Source organism: Rattus norvegicus, chromosome 10 (assembly GCF_036323735.1).
Source record: "Rattus norvegicus strain BN/NHsdMcwi chromosome 10, GRCr8, whole genome shotgun sequence".
Taxonomy (NCBI): domain Eukaryota; kingdom Metazoa; phylum Chordata; class Mammalia; order Rodentia; family Muridae; genus Rattus; species Rattus norvegicus.
The window spans coordinates 4,878,686-4,891,638 of NC_086028.1; the positions used below are offsets into that span (position 1 = coordinate 4,878,686).

General features: G+C 42.4%; 1 protein-coding gene across 2 annotated transcripts in view; it reads left to right on the plus strand.

Annotated features, from left to right (window-relative positions):
- Gspt1 (G1 to S phase transition 1) overlaps positions 1 to 12,953 on the plus strand; it is a 36,500-nt gene that overhangs the window by 10,999 nt on the left and 12,548 nt on the right. Inside the window, exons 2-7 of one of the 2 annotated variants that reach the window (XM_017596996.3) lie at positions 4,626 to 4,664; positions 4,766 to 4,807; positions 5,817 to 6,044; positions 7,891 to 7,924; positions 9,795 to 9,872; positions 12,053 to 12,233. In XM_017596996.3, the coding sequence (XP_017452485.1) occupies positions 4,626 to 4,664; positions 4,766 to 4,807; positions 5,817 to 6,044; positions 7,891 to 7,924; positions 9,795 to 9,872; positions 12,053 to 12,233 (602 nt within the window). Of the gene's footprint in view, positions 1 to 4,625; positions 4,665 to 4,765; positions 4,808 to 5,813; positions 6,045 to 7,890; positions 7,925 to 9,794; positions 9,873 to 12,052; positions 12,234 to 12,953 lie in introns of both variants that reach the window. The other variant, NM_001003978.1, reaches the window with a different exon arrangement.

The following is a 12,953-nucleotide window of genomic DNA, read 5'->3' on the forward strand; positions in this document are numbered from 1 at the left end:
GTGTGGACTATGAACTTTAATGTGCTTTAATCCAGAACCTCCTGAGTGCAATGTATTGCCATTGAGACACTCACACCCCAGCCCTTTTGGTTGTTGTTTTGGGGGTGGTATATAACTAGCACTATCTTAATTATAAACTGTTTTCACTACCTGGAAAGGAAACCTGTTTTCTTTAAGTGATAAGCACTACTTGCTAGTCCTTTCTTTTCCAGTCTGTATTAGTGAAGTCATACAATATGTAACCCTGGGATTTTTTGTTTGTTTGTTTTTAAGGCACCTTTTTTTGTGTGTAGCCTTGGCTGTCCTCTGTGGACCATACTATCCTCAAACTCAGAGATCCATCTGCCTCTGCCTCCCAAGTGCTGGGCTTAAAGGCCACCCTTCCCTGATGGTTTTTAAATATGGCTTATTTTTTTTGTGTTAAGTCTGACACAAGGTCTTTTAAAAGTCTTGTTACATAGCCTTGGCTGGTCTGGCCATTTTTTTTTATTTTTTTTTTTCTCGGAGCTGGGGACCGAACCCAGGGCCTTCCGCTTGCTAGGCAAGTGCTCTACCACTGAGCTAAATCCCCAACCCCTTTAATTTTGTTTTATTTATTGCATTTATTGGTGGGTGCAGTCCATGGCGTATGTGTGACAATCAGAGGACAACTTTTGGGAGTTGGTCGTCTTCCTTCTGCCATCTGAGTCCTGGGGACTGAACTTAGACAGTGTGGTTGGTGGCAAAAGCCTTTACCCATTGAGCCATCTCACCACCAAGATCTTTCCACAGTTTCTTTAAAGACTTGTTTTTATTTATTTATTTTTAAAGATTTATTTATTTTATATAAGTACACCATAGCTGACTTCAGATACACAAGAAGAGGGCATCAGATCTCATTACAGATGGCTGTGAGCCACCATGTGGTTGCTGGGATTTGAACTCAGAACCTCTGGAAGAGCAGTCGGTGCTCTTAACCACTGAGCCATCTCTCCAGCCCAGACTTGTTTTTATTTTAAACACTTGTATGAGTGTCTGCCTCATGTTCGTATCTGTACTGTGTGTGAGTCTGGTAACACTGAAGACCAGAAACGGGTGTTGGATCCCTAGAACCAAAGCTCTAGGTGGTTGTGAGCTGCTGTGTGGGTGCTGGAAGCTGGACTTAGGTCCTCTGTAAGAGCAGCTTACCTTTGGAGCCATGTTTTCCAGCCCCTTTCCACTTACTTTGTTTTAGGATTTGTGACAATAGATCTAATGTTAGAGCTAGTTCTTTGTTCCTTGTCTTACATAAAATCTGCGTGTGTCCGTGCCTCCTGCACACGTGTTTGTGTACATGTGTATGGAGGGTAGAGGTCAAATGTCTTCCTTGGTTGGTCTCCTGGGGTTTGTTTTTTGAAGATTGGTTTAACTTTATATGCAGTGCCCTACAGTGGGGAGAGGGAACCTGTTGAGCTCACCTCTAGCAGAAAGACAGGGCATCAAGTGAGGGATAGAGTTGCTGCTATCACACAGTCAAAATTCTGACCCATAGTTCTTCCTGTCTGAAAGAAAAGCACAGATGGAAATGGAGAAGATCCTGTAGAAAAGAAGGTCCAGCGACAGGCCCAAAGTGGAATCCAGCTCAAGGGGAGGTCCCAAGACCTGACACCATTACTGAAGCTATGGGGCATTCACAAAAAGGGACCTATCATGACTGCTCTCCAAAAGACCCAACAAGCAGCTGAAAGAGTCAGATGCAGATATGTGCACCCAACCAATGAACAGAAGCTGCTGACCCCTCTGGTTGAATTAGAGAAAAGCTGGAGGAAGCTAAGGAGGAGTGTGACCCTGTAGGAGGATCAGCAGTCTCAAGTAACCTGAACCCCCGAGATCTCTCAGACACCATACACCAGCTGAGATGAGGCCCCCAACACACATACAGCAGAGGACTCCAGGGTCTGGGTTCAGGCAGAGAAGATGCACCTAACCTTCAAGGGACTGGAGGCCCCAGGAGGTTTAGATGTCTGGTGGGTTGGGTAGGGTGGGGGCATCCTTGTGTGGGGGGGATTGGTGGGATGGCTTTGGAGGGGGTGGTATGGGATGTAGAACAGTCAGGGGGTGGACCCGGAGGGAAATAAAATCTAGAGTGTAAACAAATTAAAAAAAGAATTACATAGAATAAATCCTATAGACATTAGTGAAAGAAAAAGATTTGTTTTACTTTATATGTAAGTGTTTTTAACTGTGAACCTGGGGTACAGTGATTCGATTCCCATTCTCATGGGACTAGGGATATGGCTCAGTCTGAAAAACACTTGCTGCTCAAGTCTGAGGGCCTAAGGTCAACCCCATGTGCACACATAGAAAGCTCAGTGTGGTGGCACATGCTGGTAATCCCAGCCATGGGAAGGGCAGAGAATGGGCTTGCTGGTTTAGCCAGTCTAGTCTAATCAGTGAACCCCAGGTTCAGTGAAGAGACCCTGTCTCAAAAAGAAGAGGCTGGAGAGACGGCTCAGTGGCGAAGAGTCTTCCAGAGGACCCAGGTTTGATTGCCTGCAGCCATTTGCTGGCTCACAACCCTCTGTAACCCCAGTTCCAGGAAATCCAGCAGTCACGCATGTGGTGCATATAGGGAACCTTAAAGTCAGCTCAAGACATCCCAAGACCAAATTCTCAGCACAGAAAGATTTATTGCACCAGAGAGTCAGAGTGCAGGGATAAGAGACAAAGACAGGGGGTTGGGAATTTAGCTCAGCCTAGCGAGCGCAAGGCCCTGGGTTCCGTCCCCAGCTCCGGAAAAAAAAAAAAAAAAGAGAGAGAGACAAAGACAGGAGACAGAGGAAGTAGGAAAGGGGGAAAGGAATGAGGAGGAAGGGGAAAGGAGTATTTATCTTAGAGAGGAGGCAGACGTGGCCCACAGGCAAATGGCAGTTTATAGAGGTAAAAAGGGAAACCCCATGTTAGGATGAGGTGTTTTATTTTGACTGGGCATGCTAATTGGGTGAGCCAAAGGGGCTTTTGATTGCTGGACTTCAGGACTTTGTTAGCTGGATCTTGGTGGTCAGCCTCAGGAGGAGGAAATGGCCAAATAGAGGAATGGACCTAGCTAGCTAGCATTAGGAAATGTAGTCTAACGGAGAGGACAAGGGTCCCTTGAGTGCGCATGCATACATGCAGGCAGAGCATTGACCCAGATGCTCTAGGCTTGGTTTTGTCTCCAGTGCTGACAAACAGCAACAGTTGTAGTGGTGATGATGATAAACTGACCGCTCTTTGTCAGGAACAGAGATTATTTTCTTGAGCATTTTGATGGTATTGAAAGTGTATTGTTTGTTTGTTTTTCAAGCACAATCTCATATAACCAGGCTGGCTTTACATTTGCTTATTAGCTGAACTGATCCTTCTGCTTCTGGGATTACAGGCCTGTGCTGCCAAACCCATTTCACTGTGTTGATTCTTTTTCTTTTTTTCGGAGCTGGGGACCGAACCCAGGGCCTTGTGCTCCCTAGGCAAGCGCTCTACCGCTGAGCTAAATCCCCAACCCCTTCACTGTGTTGATTCTTGTAGGTGTTAATATGTCTGGGCAATGGTTTTAAAGATGAAATTTGTAAGTTACAGACTCAATATTTGTTGTCATATGACTTCAAATTCTTAGGAGTGTTTCTGCATCTTGGAAAACCTTTAGCAGTGTCATCTGTGCTTTTGGGGATAAAGAAATGAAACCCACACACTTGGATAGCAGAGTACATCTCTCCTCTGGCTCTACAGGGTTGCCATAAGCAGATTTGCAGTTTGATAATTGCAAACCAACCTGTTGTTTGATCTTTGAGTTCTAGAATAGGACCAAATTGGCTTCATCAGAATCACTTTTTAAAAAATAATAATTTGAGACAGAGTTTCTCTGTGTAGCTCTGTCTGAAAGTCGCTGTTAGCCCGTGGTTGCCTTAAACCCAGAGAGCAGCCTGCCTCTTGCTTTCTGAGTGTTGATCAAATCCCAGCAGGAGTCATCTTTTCTGGACATGTGGATATGTATTCCAGAGGCTTCACATGGTGGCCCTTTCTGTCAGGACTCGGGGATCTGCTACCTTCGCAGCTGCAACCTTCTTGGGTTGGAGGAGGAGGAGTGGAGGAGATGCGCTGCATAACTTCAATCCAGTTAACTTGTGTTAGATTTTTAATATCTGTGTAGGAAAGATTTAGAAATCCTATTTTTAAAACATTTATTTCCATTATTGAAAGCTGGCTGTTGTCTGTAGTTTTTTAATTAATCATTTTGTATAAGTGCAGGTGTGAATATGCTATGGCCTGAGTGTAGAGGCCAGAAGACGGCTCTGTGGAGTTGTCCTTCCATCCTTTTTGAATGCCAGTATTAAAAGTGCATCACCACAGCCTGGCTTCTTCGATGGTTCCGTGGCTCAGGCATTGAACTCGGGTTGTCAGGTGGAGAGCTTTCCCTGCTGAGCCGTCTTGCTGGTACCCAGATTTCTTTTAGTTGTCTGCAGTTGGTAGAGTTCATGAAAGTAGGCTAAACAGAGTTCTGATTTGAAACCCACTTAGCAGCCATTGCTGAGACCTGTGATGTCATTAAATGTCTGCTTTTATTATGTTAAAAGATAAGCAAAGAAGATACAGCTTCATTTCTAATAACACTCATTTTTCTTAACCAGAACCTGTGGAGTCCTCTCAAGAGCAGTCATTGTGTGAAGGTAAGTTTTTAAATGTCTAGCTAAGAAAACATTTGTCTGTGGTATATGTGTAAAATTATATACTTTTTATGAATATGTATTGTTTTAATTTTTTCCTCTAGGTTCAAATTCTACTGTTAGCATGGAACTTTCAGAACCTGTTGGTAAGAATTTCTGACCTTATTAATACAGTAATATGAAACTCTTTCACTCTCCAGATTTAAGATTCAAATGTAAGTGTTCTGATGACTGAAATGTCTGTGCTTAAGTCACACTAATTTTTTGCTATTAGAATTTAGAAGGTATAACAAATTGAGCATTAACACAGTCTTGACAAATTAGTAACTGCAAATGGAACCGAGTAGAGGAGTTCTCGCTAATTTAAAAGGTTATACTTGTTCCTTTGACTTTTTTGTTTCTTTCTTGTGGGGAAAGGTCCCCCCCCCCCCCCCCCGCCCCAGACAGGGTTTTTCTGTTTCCCTGGCTGTCTTGGAACTCCCTGGGTAGACCAGGTTGGCCTGGAACTCAGAGTGCTGGGATGTACACCACCATGCCCAGCTTCTTTGTCATTTCCTGAAACTGAGTGTGTGTAGCCTAGACTAGCAAACTTGGCAAGTTCGCCTTGAACTACCGAACCTATTGCTTCTGCTTGGAGAACACTGGGATTACAGGCACACCCCCATTATGCCAAGCTCTAACATTTCATCAAATATTTTTATCCTTTTAAAAATAACTTTATTACTCTTATAATTTTCCAGTTTCAAAGGTGACTATTAAAGTTAATGCCATATAGTTATTTACATAGAAAATTGGTCTCTTAAATTCTTTCACATTCTTTATTCTAGTTTTTATATTTTCCTTTTCTCCCCATCTGTCAGGACATCTTGACATTGCAATAGCTGGCGTTGGGCGTAATGGCTCTCTTATTTACATGTAGTCTACTCTTAGGAAGTGACACTATGCTAGGAGAGCACAGTATGTCCTGGTATCAGTTCTGGGATGTGGCTATGCGCTGTCAGCACCTAGACCAGCTCGAAAACCTCATCTCTGCCTGTGTCATGGGTGTCAGGAGAGGGACCTAAGTGACTTGTATTTGCTCCTTTAAAGCCTGTGTGGTTAAAATGCAGGCAGGTCATTTTCAAGATAATGAATTAAAATACCTTCCTTCAGTAGAAAATGGAGAGACAGAAATGTCCCCAGAAGAATCATGGGAGCACAAAGAAGAAATAAGTGAAGCCGAGCCAGCAGGTGGTGGTTCCTCAGGAGATGGAAGGCCACCAGAGGAAAGCACCCAAGAAATGATGGAGGAGGAAGAAGAAATACCAAAACCTAAGTCAGTGGTGGCACCACCAGGCGCTCCTAAGAAAGAGCATGTAAATGTAGTGTTCATCGGGCATGTGGGTAAGTTGTCCTCAGAGAACTCACAAGTCATGACCAGAGTTATGGAGACTCAAGAGTGGAGAGCATCCTGTTTAGCTACTTGGAGATGTGAAGTAATCCTCGACTGCAGTAAAGCGCTGTGTGCGTGTGTGTGTGTGTGTGTGTGCGCGCGTGCGTGCGTGCGTGCGTGCCTGCCTGCGTGCCTGCGTGCCTGCGTGCCTGTCTGTGTTTTCTTCGATAGGGTTTCTCTGTAGCCCCAGCCGTCCTGGACTAGATCTGTAGACCAGGTTAGCCTCAGGCTCACAGAACTCTGCCTGCTTTCAGATTTCTGGAGTTAAAGGTGTGTGTCGCCACTGGCTGGTTATTTTTTTGTTGTCTTGTTTTTGAAGTTAAGGTAGAGGAACTATTTTATAGTGGTATAGGGGTTAGAAGAAAATGAGCTTCAGGGTGTATATAAGGAATAGTTAATTAGTCTGTAGTTCACTGGTAATATTCTTGTGTTATCTTTAGTTGATATGTTTCTTTTAGTGGGGTAATTAACATTATTACTATTCAGTTTAATTTTGTATGAAATGAGAAATTGTTAATTTAGAGTAACTTCTGGGTGCTTGTTAAAAACTGATTTAGCCAAAGGAACAAGACCTTATTTTATGTTTTCTGACTGAATCAAGTTATAAGGAAAGTAGTGAATTCTGTACTATCCCTTATCTTGAGACAAGGACTCACTATGCAATTCCGTCTGGCCCTCAACCGAGGCTCTTCCTGTGCTTCAGCCTCCCGAGTATAGGAGGCTGCAGACAGGCCGGCTCAGCATGCTTGACTCCTCCCCTCCCTCCCGTACAGAAGACTATCTCTGAAATCCTCTGAAATCTGAGGGAGTGCCTATTCTGTTTCCTCAGGTGAAAGGAGGAGCACTCATGGCCTGCCATGGAGGTGCATGCCTGTAATCTTGGCATTCAGGAGACTGAGGCAGGAGAATTAGGTTCAAGGTTGACCTGGGCTGTTAACACAATTTCTTTAGCGTATTTTGGTATATTCTAAGGCTGTCTGGGGAATGTGTATTCAGATAATGTGCTGCTAGCTGAAGGTTCACAACAATCTTTTTTAAAAATTATTTCTTCGGGGCTGGAGAGGTGGCTCAGTGGTTAAGAGCACAGACTGGGGCTGGAGAGGTGGCTCAGTGGTTAGGAGCACTGACTGGTCTTCCAGAGGTCCTGAGTTCAAATCCCAGCAACCACATGGTGGCTCACAACCATCTGTAATGAGATCTGATACCCTCTTCTGGTGTGTCTGAAGACAGCTACAGTGTACTTACATATAAATAAGTAAATAAATAAATAAATATTTAAAAAAAAAAAAAAGAGCACAGACTGCTCTTCCAAAAGGTCTGAGTTCAAGTCCCAGCAACCACATGGTGGCTCACAAACTGTCTGTAATAGAATCTGACGCCCTCTTCTGGTGTGTCTGAACTGAAGACAGCTACAGTGTACTCACATACATAAAATAAATAAATTTTTTTTGTTGTTGTTCTTTTGTTTTCGGAGCTGGGGACCGAACCCAGGGCCTTGCACTTCCTAGGCAAGCGCTCTACCACTGAGCTAAATCCCCAACCCCATAAAATAAATAAATCTTAAAAATAATTATTTCTTTTTCATCAGGTAAGTATTTCTCAGTCATCATATTGGGAATCAGCCCCATTTAATACGTGGGAAGGGTCCCTATAATTTAATCCCCAAATTCTATTACACGTTCACTTGCTTTTGCAAGACTAGATTATACCTGATTTAAAAAAATCACTGATGTTGTATTTATATATATTGGCTACTGTTTTTAACCTATGTTCCAATATTTTTGCTGTTCCTTTTAGATGCTGGCAAGTCAACCATTGGAGGACAAATAATGTAAGTCTCTCTTTTACCTAATGATAGAGTTAATTTGACTGAATACATTTCAGGCATTGTTTTAAGTGATCATGTGGCTGTGCAATTACGATAAAATTGGTCACTACCTCAAGTTAGAAATTTTAAGACAAATGTTAAAGTATTTTGTTGTCATTGAATTTTTAATCACTGCCAGACTCATGGAACACTGTGTTTCTGAAAAACTGTTAAAAAAACAAAACAAAAAGTGGGGTGTGTGTGTGTGTGTGTGTGTGTGTGTGTGTGTGTGTGTTTGTGATGTCTACACATGAATATATTGGTGCACACATCTGTGTATCCATACATGTAAAGACCATAGCTGAACACCATGTGTCTTGCTGTTGCTGTCTCTGTACACTGCCTTGAGATGGGTCTCTGACTTAACTGCAGGCCACCTGGCTTCTGGAATCTGCCTGTGTCTGTCCCATCCCACCCCTCAGTGCGGAGCTCACAGCTACAGGAAGCCATGCCCAGCTCTGGGTTTGTGTGTTTTATTTTGAGACAGGGCTATGTGCCACAAATCCATCTTCATGCACCGCTTTCTATGGAGATGTTGGGGTTTGAACGTATTCCTCATGCTTGCAGAACAGGCAAGAATGGCTCATGATCTCCCCGTTCCAGCTTTTTAAAAAAATGTTTTTTCCTCTTCTTTTTGAAAATATTTTAGGTACAATGGTGTATTGCCTGCTGTATGTGTGTGAGGGTGTCAGATTCCCTGGAACTGGAGTTGCAAATGTGAATTGCCATGTGGGTGGTGGGAGTTGAACCCAGACCCTCTGGAAGAGCAGTCGGTGCTTTTAACCACTGAGATTTTGGGGGGGCTGGGGGTAGAGTAGGCATGGCATGTAGTGCCACACACCTTTTAATTAATCCTAGCGTTTGGGAGACAGAAGCTTGTCGTTACAGGCAGGAGTAGCTCCCATGTAGGTGCTGGGTCCTCTGCAAATACTCTTTAAGTGCTGAGCCATCTTTCCAGTCCCTCCTTTTACAGTGTATGTATGGATGGAGTGTTGCCTCTCCTAGGGCTGGAGTGACAGGTGGTTGAGAGCTGCCTGGCGAGAGTGCTGGGAACTGAACTCATGTCTTCAGAAGCACAGCAAAGCCTCCTAACTGCTGAGCATGCTCCAGCCCGACTTTAGTCATTGAAAGAATTTGAACTGGCTATTTCATGTTTTGCAGTTTGGATATGACTGATACTTTCTCGAATTAAGAATATCACAGAAGTTGGGCACTGATGACACACGCCTTTAATCCCAGCACTCGGGAGGCAGAGGCAGGCAGATCTCTGAGTTCAGGGCCAACCATGGTCTACAGAGTGAGTTCCAGGACAAAAAAACCAAAAGAATAAAAGAAAAAGAAATACTGTATTTTATGTCCTGTGGGGAATTGTCAAGAATGTTTTACATATTCAATCTGTTTTATAAAGTACTGACAAAGTGAGCTCAGGATACTTTGGTACTAAGGTACAAACTGTGGGTTCTCATTATGAAGTACCTCTGTTTTTATCTAGTAATTCGAAATGATACACATATTCTTTTTATATTCAAACTAGCTTAGAGACAGTGCATTTACTTTAAAAGTGCCAGGGGTTTGGGCTAGTGAGAAGGAAGGCCTAGTGGGCAAAGGCCTCCAAAGCTGACTGCATGAACTCATTCCCGGGACCTCATGGTAGATGAGGAGGGGTGACTGCCTCATGGACACCATACTTGCACATGCACAAAATAAATAAAAAAAATTCTATTTTTAAGTAGCTGTTTGTCTTGAGTGTAGGGTCCCTTCAAGTGCTCTAACCCCGTCCTTATTTACTGAGTGATTAACCATGCCCTTCTTTTCTGTCTTTAACCATTTTCAGGTATTTGACTGGAATGGTCGACAAAAGAACACTTGAGAAATATGAACGAGAAGCTAAAGAAAAAAACAGAGAAACTTGGTATAGTAAACTTTAATGATACTATGAGTTACTTTCTAAGGAAACATTTTCGCAATCTGTTCAAATACGTATTTCCAGCCAAGCCCAGTGCTGTATGCCTATGGTCCCATTACTCTGGATGTTTGAGGCCAGAAATCTGAGGCCAACCTGGGTAACAATAGTGAGGCCCTGTCGCAGTACAATGATTTTAAACACATTTTTCTGTTTAAAAATTAGATAATAAAGATAAGTTCTTTTTTTCACCTCATACATAGAGACCTGCTCCTGATGGTTTATTAATTTACACAAAGGAAATGTGGGAGTCATTTAAACATCTAGTAGTAAGAGAATTGTTTAATAAATTATAAGTCATCCATTTAATTGAATGATTGTGTAACCATTAAAAGATTATATTGCGGGTTGGGGATTTAGCTCAGTGGTAGAGCGCTTGCCTAGGAAGCGCAAGGCCCTGGGTTCGGTCCCCAGCTCCGAAAAAAAGAACCAAAAAAAAAAAAAAAAGGATTATATTGCTAGGCAGTGAAGGCTCACACCTTTCTTTCTAGCACCTGGGGGACTGAAGCAGGCAGATCTCTGGGAATTCTAGGACAGCCAGGTCTACACAGAGAGATCCTGTCTTAAAACCAAAGGGGGAAAAGAGATTATATTTATAAAATTTAAAATAAACAGAAATGGAACTTAATGTTGCAGTGGCATTTGGAGAGAAAAGAAGTATAATTGTACATAGGATTTGTGATAATAACGCATAGTGTAAATAAGGACTGGAAGGAAATGGGGAGTTAGTGATAGTTATTACCTTTCAGTAGTGTGTGTGTGTGTGTGTGTGTGTGTGTGTGTGTGTGTGTGTGTGTGTGTGCGCGCGCGCGCGCAAGCTGTGTAACCTTACTTACTCTGATTTTAAACTTTATGGACCTGGAGTACAGGTCCTAGTAGAGTGATGTCTGGCTGAGAGAGAAGCTTGGGTTCAGTGCCTAGTACTTGAGCAGAGAGAAGGTTGCAGCCCTTACCTCATTGAGACACCTGTGTTCCAGGAAGGACCACAATTCTCTATTTGATTATTGTTGTTACTGAGACAAAAGTCTATGTAGCTCTAGTTGGCCTGGAATTCACTATATAGAGCAGGCTGCTTTGAATTCAGAGATCTACCTGTCTGTGTCCCAAGTGCTGGGATTGAAGGGGTGTCCACCACAACTGGCAAGTGGAAGTAGTCTTAATTAGTATTAGACAAAAAAGATTACACACTATTACCATGGGCTTTGAACCAATTTATATGTAATTAATTCTTACACAGTGAAATAATATCAGTGATTTTAAATTAGTATCCACTGTCCTAACATGATGTGAATGGTGGGCTCATGGGGAAAAATGTGCTTTTGTTTACTGTATTAGGATACAGATAAGACCCACTCTGCCTGGCTTTAGTACTCTTGTTTTTGCAGTGATCATATTCTGTCATATAGTTAGAAAAGGAAGAAAGAACGATTATCTCAGTCTGTGATTTGGGTTTTAAAATTAGTTGTATTATTAATTATTTTCCTCTTGCTGTGATTAAACACCATGACCAGAAGCAGCTTATTGAAGGAAGAGTTATTTGGGCTATGGGTCTAGAGGGATACAAATCCACTGTGGCTGAGGGCTTTCACAGCCATTGTGACTAGAACAGCAAGCTGAGAGCAAACCAGAAGCAGTGGAAAGCTTTCGATTCTCCAAGCCAGTCTTCAGTGACATTTCTCTTCTGACTCCGCCATACCCTCTAAGCGTCGCTAAACAGCATTACTGTGGACCAAATAGTCCATGCCCACGACTGAGGGAGACATTTCATTCAAAGCAGGGTGTTAGCTAGCACTGTGCCTCATCTTTGCTTTTCCATTTTTCTGTCACCTTCCTTACAGATTTGATGTGTAGCCCAGGACGGTCTCAAACATTCAGTATCCTCCTACCTCTGTCTCCCTGATACTGGGATTAATCATGCCCAACACTTTTGCCTTTATGAATAATGTTCGCTTATAGACTAGTTGACTATGGAGATGCTCTCTTCAACTCATTGAATTCTCTTGTTTTTATTTTACTAATATTATGACACATGAATAGTGGACATAAAACTGGTTGTCACATTTAATTACATGTTTAATGTTAGAGGAGTATTTTTAAAGATAATCATATTCTTTTAAAAATCCTTCTAGGTACTTGTCTTGGGCCTTAGACACAAATCAGGAAGAGCGAGACAAGGGTAAAACAGTAGAGGTGGGCCGTGCCTATTTTGAAACGGAAAAAAAGCATTTTACAATCCTAGATGCTCCTGGCCATAAGAGTTTTGTCCCAAATATGATTGGTGGTGCCTCTCAAGCTGACTTGGCTGTACTGGTAAGAAAGACATTTTTTATTCTGTACACATTTATTAATAGCCCAGGTTTGGGCTTGACCCAATGGTCTTCGCATATTGCTATATAAGTTTTTTATTACCATCTACCTCTGGCTGGCCTGGTCAGAGATCTGCTTGCCTCTAATTGAAGGTGTGCTCTACGACCCTAACTTTCATATCCTAAGCACTTTCCAAAAGTTGTATTGCATTATAACATATACATTAATCACAGTATCCATTTCTGTCACTCTTATCTGCCCAAGAACTATTTATAATTTACTTATTAAAAATACATTAAACATTTTCTTGTTGCTGTTATCCATGTATGCAAATTTTAGTGTTTTCTTGAATGCTAACCCCAGTCTTCCATTTCCCCTTTCCTTTTCCTCCTTGGTGGTACATGCTCCCCTCAAACTCATTATCCACTTCAGACTCCCAAATGCTAGGATTACAAGTATGCATTAGCATACACTCTTACAGTTTGTTTGCTTTATTTTGTTTGTAGTATTGGAGATTAAATCCAGTCGTGGCAGGAGAGATGGCTTAGTAGGTAATAGCTCATTACTGCTCTTTCAGAGGACCGGAGTTTGATTCTCAGCATCCGTGTTGAATAGTTCACAATTGCTTGAAACTCAGGATCCAAGGGTATCTGATACTTCTGGCCTCAGCAGGAACCTACACACATACTAGAGACTGGACTCGGGTCCCCGAAATTACTAAAT